Source organism: Atractosteus spatula, chromosome 16 (assembly GCF_055471065.1).
Source record: "Atractosteus spatula isolate fAtrSpa1 chromosome 16, fAtrSpa1.hap1, whole genome shotgun sequence".
NCBI lineage: Eukaryota > Metazoa > Chordata > Actinopteri > Semionotiformes > Lepisosteidae > Atractosteus > Atractosteus spatula.
The window spans coordinates 5,575,734-5,603,408 of NC_142721.1; the positions used below are offsets into that span (position 1 = coordinate 5,575,734).

The 27,675-nt window shown below is 38.7% G+C and overlaps 1 protein-coding gene across 2 annotated transcripts; it reads right to left on the reverse strand.

The window, feature by feature from the left end:
- Window positions 1–1,713: 1,713 nt before the first annotated feature.
- On the reverse strand, window positions 1,714–27,527 carry deaf1 (DEAF1 transcription factor). 2 transcript variants are annotated; one of them, XM_088934558.1, is made up of 13 exons: window positions 27,245–27,527; window positions 26,295–26,395; window positions 24,655–24,784; window positions 23,652–23,798; window positions 22,431–22,570; window positions 21,825–21,890; window positions 20,637–20,687; window positions 19,696–19,828; window positions 17,806–17,934; window positions 9,065–9,309; window positions 5,264–5,332; window positions 3,443–3,532; window positions 1,714–2,949 (listed from the first exon to the last, which is right to left on the reverse strand). In XM_088934558.1, exons 1-13 carry the CDS (start codon window positions 27,444–27,446, stop codon window positions 2,842–2,844), a joined length of 1,611 nt encoding a protein of 536 aa, XP_088790684.1. In that variant the 5' UTR covers window positions 27,447–27,527; the 3' UTR covers window positions 1,714–2,841. The 2 variants fall into 2 exon arrangements, with proteins under 2 accessions (XP_088790684.1, XP_088790682.1); XM_088934556.1 differs by lacking the exons at window positions 5,264–5,332; window positions 27,245–27,527 and having other exon boundaries at window positions 2,766–2,949; window positions 26,295–26,459.
- Window positions 27,528–27,675: the final 148 nt, after the last annotated feature.

Consider the following 27,675-nt stretch of genomic DNA (forward strand, 5'->3'; position numbering starts at 1 on the left):
CTCCTATGTTCCCCTTCCATCCAAAATTTCCACATCCCCATCATCTTCTTTTACTCATATTATATTTGATGTTTTCCTTGACTAAACTAAACATAGAGAAACAGAATTAAGTTTTTTTGGGTGGTTCTATTTCTAACATGAAATGGTCACAGTGATTTAATCTCCCATAATTAATGGCACTTTTTTTTTGATACCCTAACTTTGAATGTTGCCCACTAGAAACAATACTCTGCTATGCAGATCAAGTACTAGGCTAAGTAGAAGCCAGCCATTAGGTAAATCCATCCCTTGAAGATGGATCAGCAATGTATGGTATTTAAAATAATGTGTTTACAAATGCATACATTTCAGAGAGAAAATCAATGAAAGACATTTTCTGTATTATATTTGTACTTTATGCCTGATCCAAGGCCCATGGTACCTATGATGCTTGCAGTCCTAAATTCAAACTTTAGGCACTGGGCAGTTTTATGAATCAGGTGAAGTTTGCCAGTGTATTATCATGCGTAGTTAGGTTCTTTGACAGTAAATGGCTTTTCTGAACGGAGTACTGTCACTTTGAAAAACCATTACTTGCCCGACATAGGAGACGGCTGATTTTATGAATATAGGCCTGCGTTCTTAAACTAGCATTGATTAATTTAATTGTCCACTTTCATTGTGTACCCTGGGGACACTGCTACAGAACTGATTGGCAGGAGATTAAAGAAATACTTCAGAATGTACAAAGCCTAAAACATGAAAAGAAAGTTTGGATTTTTTTCTGAGGAAACGTCTTACTTATTATGCTTTATTTCACCTGCAGTCTATGTGAATAGATGCTGTTGTTTCAAAATTAAAATAATTCAGAACAACTAAAATAAGAGATGAGGCCCATGTGATGGTAAAATGTAAAGCATTGAGTGCTGTTCTCAAAGTAATAAAGGGGAGATGTTAAAATGAAAATAACAATCCAAGGTTCACAACTGACAGGCTGTAACCAAGGGAGAAAAGCAGCTGTTCTTCAGGAACATTTACCTTTCGTGAGACAGACTGGACCCCATCCCGGGAGCAATGCTGACTGGTCCTAGCTGTAACTCTAAGTAACATACCGATTCAATTGTACTTTTGGTATGGAGTTCTTTGTGTCTTAAGCAGTGCTCACATGATCTTGTCCCTGGTGAAAAAAGGGGTTAGGAAACACTGAGGAGGATATCCTTGACTTGTCACTCAGGATACAGATGCTGTGACTTGCACAGTGCATGAGAGCTTGCTATGACATCAGAGACTTGTCACTTCACCAATCAGTGCTATCTCTCCTGTAAAGCACTGTGGAGCTTATACAGTATCTTGTCAAATGACTAATAGAGCAGATTGCTGGAGGACAGTGCATACAACTTCTCATTCTGCCACTGATTGAGCAGGCTCAGGCTGCTGAGCCAAGGCTGATTAGCAACTGGTGATTTCATAGTATAATTGTATGTTTCATTTATAATTGTACAATCCAAACTAAAAATGTTACAAAGCATCACTGTCAATAATGATGAAACAGATCATTTTTATTTCAAAGCTTTTTCCATTTCAGGTTTTCCCTGTTTCTGCAATACTAAGTTCTGTTGAAACAATGAGTATTTTTTTTCAACTGGAAAACATGTGGTTTAGGAAAAAAAAGCTATGTAACTGAATAGTCAGGAACTTGTGCATTGGTGCATATTAAAGGCACACACCTTGTACTTGCTGTGTCAAAATTTGTGTATTCATTTTTTTTTCCTACTACAGCTAAAGATGGAATCTTGATATAAAAATAATTTAAAAATCATATTCTATACAAAGCACACAGCATACTAAAATTACTGATGATTCTAGATGTTTCATGAGGTGTCTCTCTCACACATCTTTCAGCACCTAACACAAAACAGCACCTGAACATTTCACATGACTGAATACATAAGAACTTCACATTTCAGGCAAAGCACATTTACAGTAAGTCATGTCTGGGCAACATGAAGGTCCTCACAGGTCATAAGGGGACAGGGTCCTCTTAAAAATGTAAGCAGGAATAAGGGTTCTTCATGTGTTCATAGTTCAGACACAGAGGGGATCCTGAGTGGTTCAGCCAGTAAAGATGACTGGATCACAGGTTGAGCCAGACAGATCAGAAGTTGCAGGTTTGAATCTGGGTAATCAGTATGGCAGACATCTGGACCAGCACCACCAAAGCTGGCTGGGTTTGAGTCAGTCAGAGTTCCCTTGATTTGCAACACAACAGAATGTCCTGACAGCTCCCCGTTAGCCCTGCATGCTTGCACTGCTCCAGTGACAGAAACTTCTTCAGTCCATGCCCTCTCAACTTCAAGGCACTGGAGAGCTTGCAGGATCCATCAGAGGAGTGAGTACTCAAGTCCTCCTTCTCCTTGTGCACTACACGTTTTGCAGCCGTGAGTCAAACTGCTTCACAACTGGCAATTCCTGATCGGATGTATATATAATAAGTGGAATTGGGGAATAAAACAAAAAAAATGTACTTCTGACAGGATCTTTCAAGAGTGACAAACTGATATTTCAAGACTTGGTCATTTCAAGTGAAAAATACTCTGGTGCTTAGTAACTTTTCTTTTTTTTAAATAAAAAAAAACATAAGTTTAAATGAAAGCAGTAAAAAATGCTTCATGAGATCAGTCCTAATAAGGTAATCCATGAGGTACAGTAAGGGGAAGTAAAAAAAAAACCAGGCAATGAATGACTCACTGCTAACACTTCAGTCTAAATGTTCAATGTTCTCAAGATGACAGATAATGCTCATTTTTCTAGAGCACAAAACCAACACTTCTCTTCTTCAAAGGCTTGTAGGTTGACCAGCTGCTAGACTTTTACTTTCTCAATGTCCAGGTCTGTAATCTGAACATCCTCGTCCTGAACAGATACTGTGGTGGTATGCTGGCCACAGATGTGCTGATGCTCCTTCCAGTCCTGGAGAAAGCAAGAAGGAAAGCTCAAGGTCAACAATCCGGCATCATCAGACAGCAAGAGAGCTCCACTGCCTGAGCAGACTTCATACTTGCTCCGCAGGGACTGAAAGCACAAAGCTGTGGAGTCTTATGTTTGTAAAGAAAAGCTCAAATATTATACTGATCCTCTAACCCACTAATTGTTTTTAAAAATTGAAATAGTTAAATTGTGGAAACTTCTAAATGCAAAGCCACAGGCTAGATTTCAATTGTAAATCCAAACAAATGTCTACAATATTACAAGTTTTGCGCAATTACATACTTGCAATTTCTAGGAGCATCATGCACCCCTGATTTTCGTTAATTTGATCATGGAAAGAAGTTTCTTCAGAAAAGAGCAAAGATGCACTTTTATGTAGTTAGTTTCTTCTACAGAGTTGCTGTCAGCTTTTAGACGGCAATGAAGAGGTTCTTGGAACTGAGGGAAATGAGACACAGCAAAAGTCTTCCTTTACCTTTCTTTGGCAGAAAATTGAACAGTAATTGACCTTGTGGCAGCCAGTGCATTCATTCATGGCCTCTCGCCCACAGTTTACACACATTTGCTGTAGAAACAAGCAGAACAAAAGAGAATTTAAACACTCTACATTTCAATCGAACATCAGTTCACCCACTAAGGTTCAGACTTCAGAATCGCCTCAGCTCCCATACAAACACGTGTTGGCTTAACACCATTACATTTTAGCTCTCTATTTTTTTTCCTATTTCCTCAGTGTGGCATGTTTTTACAGAACCCTAAGCAATGTAGAATATTATAACTTTACAAATGGACAGCATTTGTGGAAAAAAAAAACAAACGTAGTGTGGGAGAAACGTACAGTACATGATCAGGACTTCATGAACCGCAGATACTGATCATTTTGTTCCCATCCATCCACTCTCTAACCTCTTTTTCCAGGGAGCCAGAGCAATGGGCATTGAGGCGGGATACACCCGGATATTTTGTTTCTTGGATTCGATCAGGGCGCTCTGCACGCACGTGAAAGGCATTATCTAGCCTGGAAACATTATATACAGAACAACCCCTCAAGCCAAAGGTGACTAGAGCAGGGAAATCTGTTGACATACAACAAGCGCCAATTGGCCAAAGGTGGCTGGTGATGCTCTATCCTCTCAGGCACGGCCTAGTACAAAAAGTGAGCTAAGAAGTAAGGTCCTGCACGACTCACGCGCAGCTCATTACGAGCAATAATGATGTCAGTAGAGCTATAATAAAGGACATTAATTCAAGTACCATCTTCCACCATGAACTGGTTTTACCTAAAAGGAAACAACAAGAATAGACTTCTTATTCTCCAGCTTAAAATGTGTATGTATCTCAAACGGTTGGTTTGGTGTTTTTAAAAAAAGATGCAGTATACTGAAGGCTGTCCCACAGCAGACAGAGAAAAGACTATCTCTAAAGCTGTGAAGTCACTGTAGTGTAGCAATGTCCCACCACGTTTAAGATGCAGTGATTCAAAAACTGGTTTCTGAAAATTGCCCCAAAATTGGACTAATTTACACATTTAATTTGAGCTAAAATACATTGACACAAGTCAGTTTTACAGTATACTAGAAAACGAAATTTATGAGCACATAAGCTTATTGATCAAGTATCTGTTTTCACATACCATTCTTCTTGAATAATTGCCCTAATTACAGCACAATTATCCATCAAATGCTCAGTCTGATCGGTACTTATTATGAATTTCATAATATATTAAGAGACAATTAGATAATGCAGTTATCAGCTCAGATACCGTTGTAAGGGTCAGCTTGGAGCAGGATTATAAAGCTTCCTCAAAGTTTACAAAGTTACAAGGCCAAAACCCAGCCACTGTGCACTACAGCAATTTTAGTAACCTATACTAGGGAACAATCTTCCCATGTTGGATTCAAATGGAATGAGGGATTCTTGAGGAAATAAATCTGTAGCCTTTGTACTCTTCTGCACACCTGGTTATTAGTTATTTGCCACAACAATTTCATTAGTCTTCAAATACATCAGATTACCTAGTTGCATCCCTGTGTTATAAATACCATTCAGAAGCATTCAAACACAAAAGGTATGGTAGTTGTTCAGGCCAGGCAAATATTTTTTCTGCTGTTTTTCCTGCACATAAGAAGACGTTCAAATAAGGTGCTAAACAGTGAAAACGTTATGCACCAATGACTAATAATAGTGAATTTTATTTTTTAGCCCACATTGTAACTTATTTAAAGGTAGATTTACAAAAAACACCACATGGGAGATAAAAAGCCAGCAGGTTATTATTAGCCTGTTGTCTGCTTGCCTTAATGATGATCTCAGTTTTTACATCTGTGTCCTCTGTAGGCTGAAATGATATTTGATTCTGGAAGGCCTGCAATGAGAAAGGAAAAAAAATCAAGGTGAAAGAGTGGGTAAGAGGATAAATCCAGCTATTTTCAGCATCCGAAGAGGGACACAACCAACTGGAGAAGCCAATTAGAGAGTAGTAGCTATTTCTGAAGACAGTGAAGAGGGTTTATCTGTTCTCTGGAAGAATATAAAAAAATCCAATTTGAGGCTGACAGCTAGCTCCCAGTCTTGATTGAAATGCCTGGCATCATTAAGTAGTAAAAAGCAGTAATGCCTTTATTTTTCTCTTTAGGCCCACTGCATTAAAAGGCTTTAACGCCTTCACAGGACCCTGGTGCTAAGCTAAGTTGTGTAATCCTCCTGCTCAATAAGACAAGACTACAAACTCTTGGCAAATATAACAGCCCCACTGAACCCTCTTCAGACCTATTTTAATCAGGGTACAAAACTCACTGAGGTGACCTCCTACGACTTCACTCACCCATCTGGTTCAGAAGAGAGATCCCTGCGAGCACAAATGATGGACTTAACAGTAGTCTCTGAACTAATAAATCTATATTCATGATGTACACTTAACTTCTCTGCAAAACAAAAGGACTGTTTAGCTAGTGGTATAAACTCAGCAAATACAGAGGACAGCAAATGAAGAAAAGGCTAGCATGATTAGTTATGGTAAATGTGCAAATAGGTTTTGACAAGCTGTTACAGAACAATGTGCATTAAAAGAAAATGTGAAAATATCTGTGATAAATAAATCACAAACAAGGTTTCTGGTAAAAACTTCTTTGATTTTCTGTACTCCATAATCAGTTCATCTGTGCTGGAGAAGATCTGTTATTTAAACTGATTTATATCCTAATCCAGATAAATATGATGTGGCATTCTCATTTAGAGTTTCCAAGCTTTTATGGAGTCAAGCCCTGGCTGTTTTATTAGACCTTACTTCTAACTATAATATTTATATAGTCATGTCAGGAAATATGAGTCTAGCATCTAACTATCCATTTATCAGCCTCATAAGTCGTTTTGAAGATGAGGCACCAATTTAATATGCAAGATTTTTTATACTTTAATTTCCAAGATTATACAAGCAAAAATAAAAAAGTAAACTTTACGTCTCAGTTTTTTTTCAAAATCTAAATATGAAGCCAGACACTTTTTTAGCTTGCAGCTTAAATACTAGGCTAGCTGACAATGTTATGAAAAAGTCCTGTAAACGTAGCAAAACTCCACTATACAAATACCACTATACACATACTGTAAGATCAACTGTGGAGCTTTTTTGTAGTTTTTTCTTTGAAACCTATAACATAGCTACAGTATGTCAACACTAAAATGAACAAATATACTAAAAAAAACTTTTCACCAGTGTGACTACTAGTAAATATTCAGTCATTTCTCTCCTATTTTTTGGAATATTGAAAATGGAGAAACTGCACATGTTAGATATTTACTAAGAAATGTACAATATTTATCCTTGGTTTTTTTCTGTGAGTACTTTCACCTTCCGTTTATAACTGGAGCTCAATCCACAAACGGGTTTCACTCATTTTAGGTCAATGAATCTCCCTTTGGTTTGAAGACTCAACGGACCACAGCAGACCACTGTGAAATTCACTCTAAAAACTTGATGAAACGTGTTACATCAAAACCAGTGACAATGATTTCAGTCAAAAAAGGGGAGGAACTGTATATTATTGCATTAGGACCTCAACATCTGCAAATTCGCTTAGTCGTGACTCGGTCTGGCTGACAGGTTCTCGAATGCAAGAAAAGCAGAGCGGGATGAAACCAAGCTGAAGACTGTCAAGTACAATTTTCAACTCAGCCGCACAACAGACTAGGATCGTGAGAGGAATCCAGCTAGCAAGCCTCTCCCTGCTTCCTGTCCACATACCCACATCTCAGTGGGGTCTTGTTTTTATACTGGAATGAACTCTCCCGGTTCTGTACAGGCCGCGTGGGGAATGACAGACTGGAGATGACTTTACAGGCTCGCTGACAGTTGTATTGCCTTTTGCATTGCAACCATAGAGCAGAGCAGTAGCTGTGAAGGCAGAAAGAGAAAGTGCAGGCACCCTCTGTAAGGATTCATATGATTTTAGCTGAATGCTATATGATTACTGTTGTTTGTTTTATTTTAACAACATTATTTTAATTAACTTAAAGCCAATGCATTAGTACTTTAGTATCATATAAGGGAGGGTTATTTTATACCTTTTAACCACACATAATATATGCTGTAGTACATTATGTGACAATATAAGACGGACGTGGTTATGAAAGAATGTGGCTATTCACAATGGTTTTCAACACCTCACGCATTTCCAGACCATACTGTACATTACACAAGATTTTCAACGAGTGTTACTGTGACAGACAGACCTTAAGAGCAAGTCTACTAGTGTGACAGAAGAAGCTTTTAAGAGAAAGGAAAATAGTTACAAATAAACCTCGCAAAACAGAGGGAAGATGGTTTAAGGTGAAATGTTAATGCAGATCTTACACTTTCAGCAGACTTTTGCCACCTTTATACATGCCCAGATTTGAAGTGACTCTCAGAGGTTCTGTAAATCCCACAGGATTCCAGGAGATGTATTGCTATTTGGAGGTTACTACCAGCAAACCTGCAGCACCCATTTACTGTATTTTATTCAGTGAACATGCAACAGCGGGCCTTCCCAAGCAAGGCAGGACCTGAGGGCACGAGCAGGAATCACACTGAGGAGCAGAGGGGCAGAGGACTGTGGGAGTCCCATGCCATGTTGCTGAAGCTGTCTCCATTGGATCCTTTAGGATATGACTACAGCTACAATAAATCAAATGAGCCAGAATGAATGACCTCTTCTCAGTAGTAACGTTGTTTTGTTCTTATGTTCCAGCTGTGTATTCTACAATATTTGCACAGGCGTGACATGGTCCACCTTGGACTACCAATGGGATGTACCCAAATGTACCCAATGGGAACACTTGAATGATTTAAGCACACACACATATATATATGAGGGTGGAATGGTAATGCAGCGGTTAGCATTGCTGCCTCGTAATACTGGGGCCCTGGATTCAATTCCTGGGGTGGTTTCTGTGTAGAGTTTGTATGTTCTCCCCATGTTTGCGTGGGTTTCCTCTAGGTGCTCCAATTTCCTCCCACAGTCCAAAGACATACTGGTATGTTAATGGCTTCTGAGAAAACTGGCCCTTCTGTGAGTGTGAGCCCTGTGGTGGACTGGCGTCCTGTCCAGGGTGTATCTTGCCTTGTGTCCTTTGAATGTAGGAATAGGCTCTGGCTCCCCTGTATTGGATAAAGCTGTAAGAAAATGGATGGATATACTCTACTGTACACGTGATAAAAAAATTCAATTACAATGATGATTAAACCTTTCAATTAGTCTCCTTTTCCCACTTCTTCTGTTAGGTCCCTTTTTTGTATTATTTCGGATTTTAATGTTAGTGATTTAAAAAAAATGTTGATCTTTACTGAAGATTTGACTTTCCAGGTAAATTACACCTTAACGATATACACGTGCACTCATTTTGATAAGGTTTGGGCACTGTGAACCATGTGCCTTTGCCCCATAAAGGCGAAGAATAAAAAAGATGTCAATGGAAGACTTTTGACCACTTGTTGAACAGTACGTCACCTTCAAGACACACAGATGACGCGTAGATACCAGCACGTGAGCTTAACATAAGGACAAAGAGCCTGCCGCGACACAGCAGTGCTGGAGACCGGAGTCCAGGGGGTCTTACTCACGTCTTTCCTCTCCTGCGGCCCCTTGGCTTGCGTGAGGGCCACCTCTCGGCTGGCCAGGCTGGCCTGCTTGGCCTGCTCAATGAGGACCTTCAGCTGCTGCGCCGTGCTGATCAGCGAGTTGGCCATTTCCTCCAGGTACAGCCAGTTCCTCTGCTCACTCACATCCAGGCCATTGACCAAGCTGGGCGACACAGCTTTGGCTGGGATGGACTGATTCACGGCCAGAGCAGGAAGGGATGTCAGGACTGGATGAGGGGAAAAAAAAAAAAACAACCACGTTGATTTTGAAATTGCACCAGAGCACCTGTTACTCAAACCCATCTTCAACACGGAACATCAGCACCGGCAGGGCAGACGGTGCAGTTATGATGAGAAACTGCGCTTCAAAAGATATTCCAGCGGACCATGACAAAAAAAGATTTCAGACACCGACTTTAAACTGTCACTGCTTTGTTTTATATTAACCAAGTAGAACATTTGACTGCAGGGTCTGTGTTCCATCAAGATGGAAACCTTATAGATAAAAGACCTTTTAAATGAAAATAAAAAGAAGAAAGAACTGGAATTAAGTTCTAGGAATTCCCCCCCACACCCAGTACGAGACATTTATCAAAGAACATCACAGTCTAACTAAATGCTTCAAAGATCACAGATACTGCAAAGAGGTGCTTGATAGTTAAGGTAATAAATATAAAATAAAGCGTAATTCAATCATGCTTATGGAAATTTTAGACAAGATCTGAAAGGACTGAGTTTAAACCATATTTTATCTTTGACACTGTTACCGCTAGAAATCTCTGTAAGACATAACCATGCAAAACATAAGAAAGGGTATAAAAAAAGAAGGTCATATGGTCCTTTTCAGGTCATTTAAGTTGCTAGTAAGTAACTGATCCAAGGATCACGTCCAGCCGTTTAATGGAAGAAGCCATCGGTTTCAACGGCATGATGGGTAGCTAGTTCCAGAGTTCCCAAACCCCTAACAAGTGCTGCTGTTGTCAGTTTTAAATGTATGTCTTACATTACATTTACTTTATATGTCTTAGATTCTATTGGTGTCCCCTGGTTTGTGCCTCCCTCTCAATTCTGTACTTTGGGTTTGTCAGTGCCTTTTTGCATTTTAGGTACTTGAAGCAGTCTTCTATTTTTGATGAAGTATTCAATGTATCTGGGACAAATTCACTAACTTCTTTAACAAGTAAAATGAAAGTAGGGAGTAGAAACAAACTACAGTACATACAGTACAGTTTCATTACAGAAGGACCACAATGGAATTGACGTCTTCTGTCACATTTTCACTCAATATTTATTCTACAAATTACCACCTTCAGTTTTGGTTCAATTCTAAAAGTCAAATATCAGTTCCACGACTACTGAGAAACCAGGTTTTATTTTGCAGTGTTGCACAGTAAAAAACTTTTTTTAATTTGTATTAGACTTCAGAGGGTTCTTCAGCTACCATTTTCATCAGTAGTTTCTACATCTCCTTACGAAAACAGTCAAAAAATATATGACCAACTACTGGAAAACCTGAAGTTTTTTAAATCCAAGTGAATTAAAAAAATTGTAGTTTTTCTTCTATTTTTAAACCTTTTATTTGCTAAAATTACGAGAGGGAAAAAAGTCAGTGATTAAGTAAAATGGCACCTTGCTTTTGTGAAAAGTGTTTTTATCTGCAGTTGAACAGAGTCCATAATGATTTTGCAGATGAAGTTTATTTCAGAACTACAGGATGATAAGATGAGTAGCAAAATAACAATAGCAGTATTATATTTAAAGCAAAATGTAGCCTTGCTAAAAGATTAAAGTAAAATCAAAACAAAAAATAACTGAAAGCCCCATTTTCAGCAAAAGCATCAATGCAAATGTTAATTTTAGCATATATACACCATTATTGATTCACTGTTCCAACTATATTTGCATTATTCTTCTCTTTCCACACTGCTTTCACTCTGCAAAAACAATTCAGTGGTGATCTGCAACCATTTTATGTCAAACTAGCACTTCATTCTTGTAGATCCATATTTTCCCGCACAAAAAAGGAATTGTTTGGGTTAATGGCTGTTTAGATAGGAGCAAATTATATTAAGGACAAGGAATACCTAACAATGAATCAATTAGATTTGATCTATAAATGTGATGGATTAGTGACTACAACACTTCACGTTAGCTATTCATGTATAGTCTACTTTTGGTTGCTGTGATAATGCTTTTGAAGATTCTGCTCAAAGACTGGTGATTGCTAACAACAGGCTTAGCTTCTTCGCACCAGAAATAAGCAGCGTTAGTAGCACTCAGCATTGTTATTATAATAGAAAACCCCAGTGGGGCTCTGAATAAAAAACTGCCAATTGTGCACACATTGTAGCTCTAGATGTAGCTCTTCAGTGATGAAGGGGTTAGTCTTGCAAGACAAAGGACCAGACTTTAAGAGACGTTAACATTACCGACTCAGTGTAACATTAGACCAGTCACGTCAGTTGCTGTTAATGAGTGGCACAATCTGGATCAAGCTTCCCTATTTCAAGTTTCCAAAAAAACAGATCTCCAAAGAGTGTATAAAATTAAACATTGAGCACAGTCAATACTGTAGGAGCTACATTTTCAGTCTTTGGAGATCTGAGGGCTTGAAGTTAATTCATTTAGGGAATTAAGTTAATTAAAAAAAAGAGAAGAATCTTACTTGAAAGAAGGAAATTCCCAGTCCGAGCAGAGATGTCAGAGAAGTTACCATCATAATCAGACATGATTTAGAAACAAGACAGATTCAGATGACACAACCCATGAAGTCTTCTCAACCTCATCTTGATCTATGAATCATTTTACAGCAATACCCAGGTTAGACACCCAGGGGCCTGTCATCTTCCTGTGATTGAAACAGCTATTTTGAGACCGGTTTTCCCTTTTCTGAAATAATAAATGACCATCAAAGCAAGCAGATGTTCCTCTCAGAGTTCAAAGGGATACTCAGTAACAAACTAGAGAAAATATGATAACAGGCAGAAGTTCTTAGAGTAGCAAGTCAAATGTGTCTTTCCTATGCCTTGTGCTATAGTTTTAAAGTCTAAGATTCCTTCAAGTAATTACACTCTAAAAGACAAAAAGACCTTACTAATTACTAAACACAGGTTAACTAAAGAAGTTTAGAAAAGATGTCTATTTTAAGATCTCCTTACTGTGAAGTGAGAAGGATACAGGAGAAACTCAGTTGTTGTTTTTTTCAACTTTAATGGATGCAGATTACACTTAATTAAAAAGCCTTACAATAAAACTAGAAACTACTATTAAAATACCAGGCTCCGTGTAATTCTGATTACACCAGCTTGCATAAAGATTGGCAGTTCTTATAATAAGTTATTATATATTATAATAATAGTTTTGTATTTAAAAAGCTAGATAATAATAGCATTTTAATAATGATATCAGCAGCAATAATAATAAAAATGACTGAATAACGTTTACCTTGCATTTTTCCACAGGAATAGCCATATGTACAAATCCAATGAGATATTACTTTGCCCTTATGGTCAAAAGGCTTTGAGTGCTGTTGTACTCTGAATATTAGGTAATCTAAGACAGAGCTAGAAACTGAATTTGTGCTGCAGTGTAAGTGTAAAATGCCAAAACAGCCTGTATTTCCTCAGCTCCAAAATAACAGGTCATGGGAAAGATTCATCACCTCATCAAGCAGCAAGACAGAACCAAAGGGTGGACAAATTACTTTGTTATGTGGAATCAGGCAACAATGATTCATTAGACACTCTGAAACCAAACACAATGCACCCTTGGGGTACACGCTGCCTGGAGTACATTAATAGCTGTTAGGGCACTGCCAGTGATGGATTTCTAAAGCAGACACTGACATTTCTGAGCCAGTTCCTGCTTAAGAAATAAATAAGAAATACAGATGATTATCAACTGATGAGGCTGGGACAGACTGCCATTAACATTTAATACTTGAAAGACAAATAGAAAATAAGACACAAACATACTAATACTGATGCCTATTGTTAATGTTCTTCGGCTCAATGGAAACAAAAGGTGGTGAGGGGAATGCTATTTACTGCAGCATAAAACTGAAATTGAAATCATGTTCCTTAAGTATGATTTTCTCCTGATATTCTAAAATTCCAGCATTGAAATAATCCTGAGGTGAATTACCAGTAATCAGCATATATGTAATGCTTGACGTTAATATTTCTAAAATACCTTAAAATTAATTACACACCACATAAACTAATGAACAAATAAAATAATTTATGCCTCAAGTGCAATTACATTAAAACAGAAAAGAATGAATACTTCTCTGGGATGAACTAACATTTTTGCTTCAGACGGTTCAGAAATCCTTTTCTTAGACCTTTAAATAATTAGAAATCATTACTATACTGGTGTCATATGTACAGCAAATCAACTAGCCTTCTCACACACCCTAAAATAAAGTGTCTGTCTCCTGTTTTACTTGTGCGAACATTGAAACCAGGTTCAGAAACTTGCAAATTACAGAGAAACACGTGGCTGTGCCCTGCTGTTACCACAGGGAAAGTTCAGACTCGTTTTTCACAGCAGAGCTGTAAACGAAGTAACGAGTTTAGAAGTGGTAGAAAAAGTGATAGCTTGCACCTTGCGGATTGTCAGATGAAAAGCTTGTGATCAGAACTCAAGTGCAATATTCTAACACTGCAGGGGGGAAGATTAACATTTGCTGTGGCAATGACAGAGACCACATCTTGAGCTGAAGGCTGTACACAAGATGATCTTGGAAAGCCCTAACTAAAGGAGATCTAAAGGACAACCTTAAATGAACAAAAGCCTTGTGTTTGAGTCTTTCCATGCTATTTCAAACCTTATTTAGCATACACACCATCATATATTGGTAATACAGTAAATGTCAAGTGTCATCACTTAATTCATCACTTAATCATGTGTCCTTATGACTTTTGGGAACGTGCTTGTCTTGCATTCTGAACGAGTCTAGCCAAGTAATTTTCAGTTGATCATGTGCTAATAGTTGAGTCCAGTCTATATCAGACAGGCTGAATTTTTGTTAATCTGGGTTCTTTGAAAACAGATCCTCAACAGGGCTTGGTCATTAATCTTTACCATCGTCGCATCTATGCAATGCCACTTATACCCCTTTTTAGTCAGCCAGGACCTTCTTAACATTCATATTTGGTCTTATTTTCACTTATATTATACACATTTCTAGCTTCATGGCTTAGTCTCATTTCTGTACCAGAATTTATAGCACAATTGCAGCAGTGAAAGCACAACATTGTTCAAAATCCTTACAAACCTCTAACTGACCATTTTTCACACCCGAGGAAAAAAAAAATCCTAATAAATGGCACAGAGTAAATTTAAAGCAAATAATTGGAAAAAAACTAAATCAGCCTCATTGTAGGACCATGCTGCCAAACAGAGATATTAAAAACAATTTATCTTCATAGCATGCTGAGTTTATCCTTTAAAGATGATGATGAAACTAATAGCATGTCCAAAACCTATTCTTCAATGCACTTCCCTGGATATCTCATTAAAAACAGACACAAATTCTGTCATCAAGGGCCCCAAGTAGCTCAGATCACAGATTGAGCCCCACCACACAGATATCACAAGTTCAGATGCGGACAGTCATTAGCCAGCTGTGGCTGGGATTTCCCAATAGGTGGGCTTAGCACCACTGAGGTTTGGTAGGCTTGGAGTGGCCAGAGTATCAGAACCCTGGGATCTACCAGATGCCTCTGAGCTTGCAATGTTGCCCATAAGAGCTGCCTCACTCTTTCCAGCCGAATCCAACTCTCCTGTAGACTCTGTGGGGCTGACAGTGTGACAAATAGCAGACAGCGCACCAGTGCACATTTCAGAGCAACACATGCACAGTCCTCATCCCTCCCATGCTGGTGCAAGAGTCATTGAGCCCAGGATTGAAGAGTGAGCCCAGGCGATTTACAACAGCACGTTCCAAACTGGGCGTGTGTGTGAAGGGGGAGTTATACAGAAGAGTCACAAAAAATCTGCAAATAAATACCACCCCATCACACTTTTCTTCCACTAAATAAAAAAAAAAATGATTATGGAAAAAAAAGTGTTTTTCCATAAACTTAAATAAACTTCTCGTGAGCACACAAGAAATTAAAAGTTAAAGATATGAAGCTGAGAGCATGATTGCTCAGGTACCCCACTGTAACACATCAATAAAAACAAAGTGACTGGTTTTGCGCTGTATTACTGTTCTGGATTTCATTTTGGTGAAAAGCACTCTGAGAGGCATTAAAAACACAACAAATGCTACTGGTTCCAGTTCTCATTTGCTACACATTTGTACCTTTGTATAATAACAGCTTAAGAATGGTGAACTTAGTTCCTTAGTTGAGGTACATAACTAAACAACGTCATTATTCTATCTAATATCTAATGCATAAGAAGGACCAGCCATTGAAAAGAGATTCTAGTCCAGAAATCCAGAGAGTTTAAGTGATGGGGGAAATCAGTTAGTTTAGAATCCTAGCAGCATGTGACCTTGCTTAACCTTGACCTACGACCTGTTTGCCGTTTGTTGTGGGAGAAAGGTTTATAGACAAAAGGAGAGGAAAAACGATAAATATTCCCAATGAAAAGTATTCTTCACTTTTTATTTCAAGATACTGTATGAAGCCCCTAGAACAGTTACAAATCCATGCCATTTAAACCTTTGACAGAGAAATATGTGAAGCCTCACAGGAGGCCATTAGATCAGGCAAGCAAACTGCACTGTATTGCCATGAACAGATTGCCTTTGTCAAACTCCTAGGACTTTGAGGAGTCTGTGAGATAAATGCCAATTCTACAGAGATCTCACGTGTGAGTGGAAAATCCATTTTAGACCCAAAGTGCCGCCATTCCTGAGGGTCACTTAAAAAAGTTTACAGCACGCCCCTCATTCCTCAGACCCCTCAAAACAAACCTGAAGCTGGGAGGCAAAATAATGGAGTACATCCAACAGCCTTTTACACTTCCAGTATACTGCTGTTTATGTAGTGAGGAAGAATTTTAGCGTTTACCTTTACTATAAGTGTATAAGGTAACTATTTGTCCTTGCTAACATGCCTTTTTTACCTAGCAACAGTATGAAAGAATAATTGCAAGCGCATTACCTGACCTTTTGATGCTAATGCTATATCCACAGAATGTCTAGCTCAATTTCACACCTTCTATTTAGATACTTCCTTTTGTCTATAGAAAGGGTAAAATTGCTTCTTAAGCATAAAGTGGTCAATTACAAAGAAGTGTTTGTAGAGAGAAAAACAACTCCTATTATGGAAATTTGGAATGAGCTAAGTGACCCTGAATTTGCTGTATAAAACCCCTTACCTTTGCCATCATCACTGAGAGGCTGCTCTCAGATCTGTATGATTGTATCCTCTCCATGCACAGGAATAAAAGACACACCTAACCTGAGTGAAGAGTTTTCTTCATAGTAGACAGTGCAAAAAGTAATACAGATTACTTAAAACCTGTTCAGACAATTAGCTAAACATTTATTTTGTGGGACAGATTACTTCTTAAAGATAATACAACTGGATTTCACTGAAAATTATTAGTTAGAGCACTGAATTCCAATATTCAGTTTTTTTATCTTGAGAAAAAGTAATGAAAAATGCTAGTGTCGCAAAAGTCATACAGTATAGCAGAATCACAGTCTGAAGAAACTAAGGAAGGAAAATATTGTCTTTATGTATGTTAAACAAGGCTGATGGCTATAGTCAGTTGTTACATACAAGGCCTTTGGAACTGTTCATAAAGCAGTTATGAAAAGTTAACTATGTTTTCCAAATGATGCAGTTACCACTGCATTTTTAATATAGTATTACAGTATCTGAATCTCTTAATGAGGTGGTAAAAGTCAGTACTCACAGAATTTTGTTACAGACATGTTTTTAAGTTATTTTACCTTTGGATACAAAACTGATAAATTACTCATATGCATAAAATACTGAAATAACTATCACCATTATGGAACAGAGTTCACAGTTATCATAATTTTAGAGCCGATCAGAACATTTGAAGAACCAGAACAAACATCTAACACTATTTACAGCTTTTTGGTAGTCCGGTACTTCAGTTCTACAGTTCTATTGACAAAATCTTTCGTCAACTGCATTGTTAAGCGCCTTGGGGCAACCTTGTTGTGAAACATCACTAATTATGTGTTTATAACTTATTTATAGGAGGTTATAATACATACCTAAAGATTGATACGTTTCTGACTTGGATTGTTAAATTGCTAAGGTTTATGTCTCTTATATTTTATATGTCTGTCTTTAAAAACATTATTAAGGAGCTTAAGACACAAAACAATGCAATTAAATCACTTCACTGCTGTACAATTGTTTTTCCATATTTCTTGATGTTTATGTGGTTTGCTTATTGGAATCCCTATTAAAAACGTGAATGGGCAAAAATGATCCTTTGTCACGTGTCCTTGGGTTAGCAGTAAAAAATGCTTTAAGCAGAATGCATGATACTGTATATTTCCTCCGTTTCTCTTGGAATAGTTTTTCAGGCATGAGCTGAAGAGATCTTGTGTCGATGTAGATTCACAAGGTGATGGGCACATACACTTACAAACGCAACTGACTCCCTTGTGGCATGACCAAAACTATCGAGCTGTGCATTCATCTCCATCTAACATATAAATCGCTATCATAGACAACGAACCGCTGTCCAAGGACTGACAGCTTGAGAAACCACAGCCTCACCTGTTGTCCCAGTGAACACATCTGCTTGTGCTGGGCTCTCAGAAATGATCGTTGTGGTGTCACCTGTGGACGCTCTGTCAAAGGTCAACGTGCCTGAGGTCGTGATCTGCCCAGAGGGTGAAACTGTAACTAAGAGAAAACAAAAAAAGACTACAGATGCAACTTTAGTCTGCACACCCTGCATGTTATATCATAAAGCACCTTCTGTATCAACACAAATTTTTCAGAGAGTGGTCTTTGGTTTTGCAATCACACAAGGAGCACGTGTGATAAAAATTCATTTTCAATTTAATGAAGAAAAAAACTGCTGTTCTTGATATAGCTGTGTTATCTCCAGTCCCTAATTTGAAATTAAAACTTGTGATCCAGAAAAATGAGACAAAAGCTTTAAACAATGTGCGGCCAGTCCAAAGGAACTAAATTTTGTGTTTTGATGCCAGCTACAGCGTGCACATTTCAAAATGAAACGAGCTATCAGGTTCAAGAAAAAAAGATAAGGTTTAATAATTAACTCATCGAGGGAGACTGGCACTTACTCACTCTGTTAAACTGAACTTGTTCTGAACTGGAAACTGGTTCAGGAAACCAGAATACAACTCAAAAAGAAGTACTGCTCCATTTCTCTTATAGCTAATGGGTTTTAATCTTAGCCCCCAGCATAGGACCTGTGCCAGACACAATACAAACTTCTCAAGGAGCCAAAAGACCTTCCATTTTAATTGCTCACTCTGTTCGGACAAGCCATAATTGAAATAACTCCCTGTTATGAGATAGTTTTAAGTAGAGAGTCGAGGAAATTGAACTGGGAGCTTGGTTCAGTAACTCTTAGCAATGCCAGACCGCATATTAAAAACCCAAGAAGTAATATCAGGCCGAAAAAAAGGCAGAACAGGAAAGAAATAAAAGACGTTTTCAAATCTTTAGCACATTCAATGGGATGGCTCAGAAGAAACATGAGCTTCTTCTCAGAATATTGATTCACTTTTAATAGAAATGTAGCTGATGTGAGGTTATATTTAATGGCAATCGGAAACACATTAGCAATAGATGACAAAGTTCTTCTTTCTCCAAGATAATAACCACAGTCAAGACACCTCTACCCCAGGCTTTCGGAAGCTCCTGGGTCAAAATGTTTCTCAATACAACAAAAAAAAAACACAAAAAAGCCAGTCTTTACAGTTAGAAATATTCCTTGCAGATTTTCACTGTTAATTAGTGAATTATCATCATAGTGGAACTCACCCAGCAAATGCCTATCTCCTTTCCAACATTTATGTTTCACAGAAATATCCTTGACAAAACAAAGTTATTTGTTTATTGAAGAGGACTCTGATATATGTTAATTAAATTAACCCTCTATCCTGAGAGTGGGGATATTATCTGCTAATTTAATAAATTGTAACTAAATCTTTTTTTACTTCTTAAATGGTTTGAATCCTATAACTACTGCTGACATGCATAATTATGTTTCATCATACAGAAAGTGACACACACCTTTGTAATCTCTCTGGTATGATGGGTTACATTAGAATATAAAGTGATGATTATTAAACTGATTCAGTCCATCACTCATTTTTTAATATGTTCAGACGAGCACAATTATACAGGATGACAGAATATTAAACCAGTGAAAAGCAGAAAAACACAAAAGATTGAATGTATTAGACAGTACGTGTTCTTCCTGCAGCTGGTTTATGCCTGGTTACCCCAAGTATAACTAGAGTTATTCCTCCTAGTGCATAGCTAACAGTCTAATTCTTATTAAATAAAATATTGAATTTCAACTTCATACGATGTAACAAAACCGTATTCACTCTTCAAGTGCAGAATATTTGAATGCCAGCAGTAGTTACTGCTTGACAATAAGCAGCAAACCATTAATTCACTCACAGGTCGTCCCAGCTGCTGCGGGGAGGAGGGTGATGTTCTTGGGGGACTGGGACTCCTTCTTCTCCGGTATAGATGGTTGCTCATTGTCTTTCTTCCGTCTTTTGTATGGGACAAACAGCCTTACAGGACCAGTCTAGTCACAAAAAAGAACATACAGGTATAGACATTCTACTTATTCTGCCATATTAATAACCCCACCACCACAAGCAGGTCGGTCACACTAAGCAGAGACTTACAGTGGAACTAAGAGCAAAATACAAAACTTGTGACCTTTGTGTTTCACACATGACATGTTCTCCAGAGCAGAATTAGTTTTCTCAATGTACCGCATTGTTACTATGGCTCAAAGGATACTTCACGCCAGAAAGCTACATTGACAATAATTACAGCTACTAGCAAACATTTTCCCATTCTTATTACAAAAAAGAAGTATCTTTTCAATTGTTCCTGTTTCTATTTTGACACTGAAATATATGTACGTACCAAATGTACTGCTTTGTTCTCAAACAACTAAAAACGGATTTTCACCTTCACTGCAATAAGACCTCTTTTTCTCTCTCTTTGGGCCATGTCTGTCACACAGTACGTTGTCAAATTTCTAAATGCTGGCATTCACGAAAGTGAGAAAAAAAACCCAAATGCTTCGATTCAGCCCTGTGAGTCCTGTGTTAATTTAACCATGCTCTATAAAAAAGTCTTGGAAAATAGCTCCTATATAATAAAAAAGTAGTCAAAAAACATGTAGCTCAAAATAAAACTGCAAGAACTTCTACTAGTTGTTTCAACCCCTGTGGCTTACAAAAATTTAAACTTCTATTTCTCTCTCAATATACTGTATAAATGTTCATGTGGGTCTGCTACTTTTCCTTTGGGGTCTACTACTTTTCCTTAGATCTCTGTGTCATTTTTAGGGTGGGTAGATAATCACGAAATCCAATTACCATATTTATGTTCTCCCCTCTCAAAGATGGCCCATCCCCATTCTTGGTGCACTGAAAAAATATTAGACAAGGCGCATAAGGGGAGAGACTGAGCTCGATATTTGATACCTTCACATTCAGAGCTAACGTCAAATTCAAAACTGATTTGACAGTGGGTTATGTTAATATGTACTCATTACTACCACAATGAAAAGCTACATGTTTTGAATGAGATTTCTGATTTACACACTGTTAGCACATGAATGAGAGCTTTGAGATAGTTTTACTCTCAGCATTTACACTGCACTGTCTTTGAAACCACCACAAAATATCAAGCAACACATCCATGATAACCACTGTGCTCAAGGTGGACCACAGAGGCATGTGTAGGCAACAGGATGAATGGAATATAGCACCATCTAGTGGACTGAAAAAAAAATAAGTCATACATTTTCATTTTCATAAATATGAATGTTCCAAAGGAGTAAGAGGTTAACTTCAAACAGTTATGTATTCATACTTGAACTACTATGGTCTAAGCAAAAAACTTCACTTTAAAAACTCACAAGCAAACAAAAAGGGCCATAGAACAGCTCTGAAAATCCAGGTTCGTGTGGCAAAAACAAATGGAAGTTTAGCTAGCATGATAAGTGTGTATAAACAGTGTCTTAGAACAGATGGATCATTTTATTTATCACAGTATATTTCAGGAGCTCACAGGTGTGGGGTTAACAGCAGTGTAACAGCAGTAACAGCAGTGAGAAAAGCCCCCACAACAGAGCAATGATTTCATTTTTTTTTTATACAGGATGCTTTGGTCACAGCTGATGTCTGCTGCCATATTTTCCAGATCGTAATCTCGGCGAGTCTTTTTCATGAGGGGAAGCATACAGGAATAAACCCAAAACAACCGAAAATGAAAAGGGAAAAATCAACAAATACCCAAAGTCACAACAGGTGCTGAGGAAGGACTGTGGTGACAATAATACTGAGCATTGTTACTTCTCAAGTTGGATAGTGCACCTATATAAAATGGCTTTACATGAAATCTTGGACATTTTATAGGTCTGGGAAAAATACAAGTTATGCTAAAAAAGAGACGCAAAAGGAAAATGATGAGTGCTTTCTTGGAATGTAGTTGAAATTTGAGAAATCCCAACTCCAGCATTACTGCAGGTTTTAAAGCGAGAGTGGACTAAGACTGCTCACCAAGGACAGATCGTCACAGCAGGCAGCACAGGTACATGAGGCAGCATGAGGATTCAGGATCCCATCCTAGCAAAAAAGAATCGGCCAACTTTATTCCCAGCTTGCTTTATGACCAGTGACAAAAGAAACTCTTCTCACTGAAGAACTAATTCTGATCTTATAAATCCTTCATTTGTTCCTTAACACATCTCACAATAATAACATGACGATTTTTAAGGTTGATTAAAAATTATTGTTTCTGCTTATATTATCCAGTGCGCAGAAGAGATTTCTTCATATTAACGGTACAGATACTAATTGACTTAGTTACAGTTGCTACGTATTTTAAGAATGGTTGTCTACACAAAAATATTTATTACTTTATTACTGCTTATAATCTGTGTTTATACATATAAAAAATTATTAGGCAAGTAAAACCTTTTTTTTCAGGTTATAATGAAGACTGTAAGAAAAGTTACAAACAAGAAGATGCTAGTCAGTGCATCTTCCCCAAACGTCCTGTTAGATTCTCTTGGTCTTGCAAAAGCCCACAAGAATCTCTCAGCCTCAGTCTGGGGCTGCTGTGTAACATATCAGTTTTGCCTTTGTCAGACTTGCTCCTCTCACCTGGATCAGACACTGCAAAGGTCTGCCTGCGTAACGAATGCTCCTCTTCCAGTCTTTGCTACTGGCTCTGCCAGACATGCCCTCAAACTCAGTGGGGGTGTACCAGTTATTGTTGTGCTTGATACAGCGCCCTTTCCCCCCTGTGGTGAGGAAAGGAAACAGGAAGCACTGCCTTGTCACCGGCATTCACTCCTCATTCAGGAAATTACAAACATTACCCATTAGCAAACATTTTCCACAACACAGACACTTTAGAAAATGTACTCCTTTGTTTTCAAACAACTTAAAACAGATTCCGCACAGACGTACTGTACGGTTCACTGCAATAAGACTTCTTTCTCTCTGCTTGGGCCATGTCTGTCAAACAGTACATGATTACATTTCTAAATACTGACATTTGTGAAAGTGAGGGAAAAACAGAACAAAATGCCTCAATTCAAATTGAGCCCTGTCCTAATTGACCTATGATCTGTAAATTGCTAAAAAAAAGTCCTCTAAAGTCCTCGGTTTCTCTTGCGTCCACCAGATCTCAGTGAGAACTCTTTTTTCCTGCACAAATATTGCACTTGGCCTATAAAGATTAATGCAATTTCATAACAGTAGATAAAACTATCAATAAATAATTATTGAACAAAAACTAACACTATATGCAATGCATTCAGGCTATTGTATAGCACTGATGATATGTACTTTGGAAGCCTAAGACAGAGCACTTGAAAGCGTAATTGTTTTATTTTTATTCTTGCACCATATCTTCATATTACAAATGAACATTTCTGTCAGAACTCGCAGGTTCCTGTTACCACTAAAAAAAACTTCAAATCATTTCAATTAGCAGACTTGGGGATTTTTAATTAAAGCTGTAGAGTTCTGAAAAATCAAATTTAGCCAGAAAAACACTTTACAAATAATTCAAGAACATAAGAGATGTTATTCATATTTTGAGGCCATTTCAATCTTAAATAAATATGAATTTATTTTGTTAGTTGCAAATGTACATAAATGACACAGGTTTCTTGCAATGAGGCAACTGAAAGCTACAAGTGTTGAAAACCTGAAAGCACAGCAGAAGCAAATTTACTTTTCTAAAAGGGAAAGTGTTATCACAGACATAAGCATTGAAGGACAGCGTGCATGCTTTAATTTAAATAACAGAAAGAGAAAGCAAGTGTCCAAATACCACTTCTCTTTAGTTGTGGTCCTAGAACTCAAGTAACTTACCAGAGCCCAGCCTGTTCTTATACAGCAGTCCACTGGTGTTTCTGCATCTTACAGGCAGCTCATTCTCATACACAGAGGGGTCCCAGTTATACTTTGTCCCATCTTTCTCAGGACCTGGTGTTATTGGAGTTGATGGGGTCTGTGGACCTTCAGAAGAAAACAAAAAGTTGAAAAACTTCACACAGGGTTTAGAACATCTTTCACAAACAAGAGAACACGATTATCTCTCTGGTGAGATTTTGGATCACATCGTACCACTTTAAGTAACGGCTTACCCAAGGCCAGGAAGCCAGTGCATCCCCAGGCAAACACACAGACAAACATGCACACGCTCACACCAGAAGCCAATTAACCCACCAGTATGTCTCTGGACGGTGGAAGGAAACTGGAGCACCCAGAGGAAACCCATGCGAACACAGGGACAACGAGCAAGCTCCACGCTGATAGCACCCAGGGCCCCAGCACTGCGAGACACAGCAGCAATGCGGACCTCATGCGCCACCATGCCACCAAGACTTCAGATAATCATCAAATATTTGTTCATGTTTATGGAGAAAATGTCAAATGTAAAGAGAACAAACTGGTTTATCTGTGAGTCAGGTATTGATTGGTTCAAAACTGGGTTATTTCACGTCCTTAAACTGTGACGCACAAGTGGCCAAGCGCCAGTGGGATAGGGTGGACAGACTGCCAGGAGCCTCTCAGATTCCAGAGATACCGCAGCTCTTTCTGGATCATTAGCTGGCTGCCTGCAAGCTTGCAGTGGCAACAGTGAAAGATGTGCTCCTCCTCTAATAGGAGATACAGTATCTCTCCTGTAAGGCACTCTAAAGCCTGCTCTGTGTCAAAACACAAATAGCCCTGACAGACAGGAGTGGGTCTGTCAACCCCCATGCAATACAGAGGTGTCTGCTGTAAAGAAATGGCCGTTCACACTGAGTAGGCAGATACTAAAACAATACAAAACAAAATCAGGTTTATAGTTCTTAAAAACACTTCATACCTGGGGAAATCGGTGTAGCAGGTCCTTTCAGCCCTGAAGTATCTACAATGCTACCATCGGTGTGAACCACAATCAGAGTGGCCTTCTGGGTGTTTAGAGGGTCTCCTATCTGCAAGGTAGTCCTTCCAGTCTAAAATACCAAAGCAAAACAATGAGACCTCAAGATGAAATTGAAATTAGAAACCCTGGATTGTGATAATAACTGTGCAAAGAACAGACATCTCATGAATAATTACACTAGTGAAATACAAATGGTCTTAATTCTTTGCAGCCCCTCACTGGTACTCCAGCAGGCCCTGGAAGTGCAGAAAAAGAGCTGGGGCTGGTTGATCTGCAGTCCCGATGGCTTGGGTCACTGTAGGTCTGCAGCAGTAATCTCGGTCTGAAACTAGATTCAGTCAGTCTGTGCCTACAGTGATGCCGAAAGAGTACAGCAGGTTTACTGAAGGATGTACCCCAGCTCACACCACTCACACAACACTAAGTGAAACAAGAGGGAGAGTCCATCGTAGTCCGCACAGTTCTGGGTCAGGAACCACCTTACAGTACACCCATTTACCAAGGGTGTCCAAACGCAAATTCTATATGAGGAATTAAATGCGGTCCTGCGAACCAGAATATCCTTAGGTGGCACCACAGAGCACTCATCACACTCTTCTTTTGATAGTGCTGTATTCTGTTCAGGGACAAACAGGTGCTCTTTCGCAAACTGTGGCCTCTGCTTCCATTCGCCTCTCTAGGTATCCTCTGACAAGAAACTCCTGTACTTCTGTTAACAATACAGTCATCCTACTTGTGCTGACCACAAAGTACTTTTTAACACCTTCAATTTCTAACTGCGCAGATCAAGAACTATGGCATTTGAATCTTTTTACACGGTCATACTGTAATTTAGTATTTACAGTGTATGTGTACTGTACATTACATTAACCACTGTACATGCCCAGGTAAACCTAGGCTGTGAGCAGGTCTACACTGCAAATATGGAAATATTCACAACTCTTTATTACAAAAACAAGCCACTCAGCTCAATAGAGTTCTCCTTTTTCCAGTGATTCAATCAGAACTGCAAATATAGTCTTGTAACCTCCACTTCAACAGTACAGATTGGTAACTTACCTTGGGCAATTTTGTGTAATAGTTTTAAAACAATCTTCTTCACATCTCTGCAAAGAGGGAATCGCCTTTTTTTTTCTTCCTTTTCTTAGCCCTCCAGTTTGGAATTACTGATTATTGATCGACGTGGCTTATCTCAAGCCTGTCCCAGAGAAACTGCACAACCACAGAGAAAATCCTGGTCTTGGTCAGCTCAGACCAGCGATGCCTGGACTACAGGCATTAACCCATGAGTCTGGAACTGCCTTCTGTTAAGTTTTCAGTGATGTGCTCAAGGCAGCTTGCAGAGTTCAACACAAAAGGACCTCAAGGGTTAGTCTTATGCATTTGCTTTAAAATTAAATTTACAAAAAAATACTTACTGCAAATTATCACATTCCTTAAATCCATCCCCATAACTCATCCCCTTAAGCCTTTGCTTTTCTTCTTTGCCGACTTTTTATTCTGAGGAGAAAGCTGGAGGCAGTATGCTAGCTGTTTTTGCTAGGGCACCGTACAGCTGCAGCACCAAGGGGACTACCTACCAGAACATGCTCAGAAATGGAGGCTGCGCTCGCAACTGAAGTCGTGAACACGTTATCTCCCGGACCTGCCACATCTGCCACAGTCACAGTGGTCACGTCTGTGAAACGAAACAAAAACGTAATTAACATAAATCTTCATTTTCTGAAAGAAAATTCGCGCCTTGAAAGAAGAATATATAGGCACATCTAATGGTGAATATATACATCAGTAAGAGAGAATCATCTACGTATCAGAGGCGGCTGAATTGAACTGAAGTGTGCAGAAAAAGTGTGACAAAGAGAAGACGTTTAAAAACGATTAGGCATTGTTACAGGACGTTTTAGACAGCAACTCTTCTTCCGACACAGAGGAAGGACTTTTGTCCCAAGGTCCAGTCACAAAAATGAAAAATCCCTTAATCCTTGGTTTCAACAAACGCTGATGTTTTCTTTCATCTTTTATCTGTATATGACGAAAGGGCTGCTTTAATAAGATGAAGTTGGTAGGTTACAGGAAAGCCATTGATTAAAGGCGTTGTTGTAGATTTGCTGTGAAAAATAAATACAAAAAATGGCTCATGACATTTGTTTATATTAAATGTAGTCGTGCAAGTAGAGCTGATTTTATATCCTGCACTCTGAAACTTCTTCATATACGTTTACTATTTTTTTTTTCCGTAAAGATGTTGATCAATCGGTAGGTTAATGTCAAGGTTTAGGCGTATTTAACTGTACATCTTGGGCATTTTATGCTGTATGCACTTTTGCAAACAAGACAAACCCCGCACTCCCGAAACCAACAGCCAAATGATGTGCATTTAATTTTGAATCACGTACGTTGCGTGGACAACAGTAAATCCCAAGTATTTTCTAAACCGTATCGGAAATCTGAGGCTTTGAATCATTCGAGACCTCCGCGGCAGCGCACTGCAGGACGAGGTCTGATTTTTTTTTAAAAAAAAACTTTCCTGCAAACGCCGTTTCGGCCTCGTCTGGGTTCGGCAAGGACTCGGCTCCGATCTCGATGTGCCCCGGTTCACCCATTACTGTCATCGCTGTAACTTCGGCCTCCGATTCAGTATCCGAGTCCTCCCCCTCGCCGGGCACAGCAGCAGCGCTTTCGGGCGCCTCCTCTAACCCGAGCCCCTTCGTAGCCAATTCAGATTCATCCATTTCTCCGGCCACGACCGAGTTAGGCCGAATATGTCCGAGCGAATCCGGGAGGTAAAGTGTCCACTCTCCAAAACAGCGTAACGGATGATAGCCCTTATTCTTAATAAAAACCCAGATCGACAACGTGTTGGTTCGCAATAGTACGGGATGTTTGTTTTTTTCTTTTTAAAGTATGTCGAGAATAAACAAAGCCGATAGGAAATGGCTTCTTTTTTTTTTTCTTTTTGCG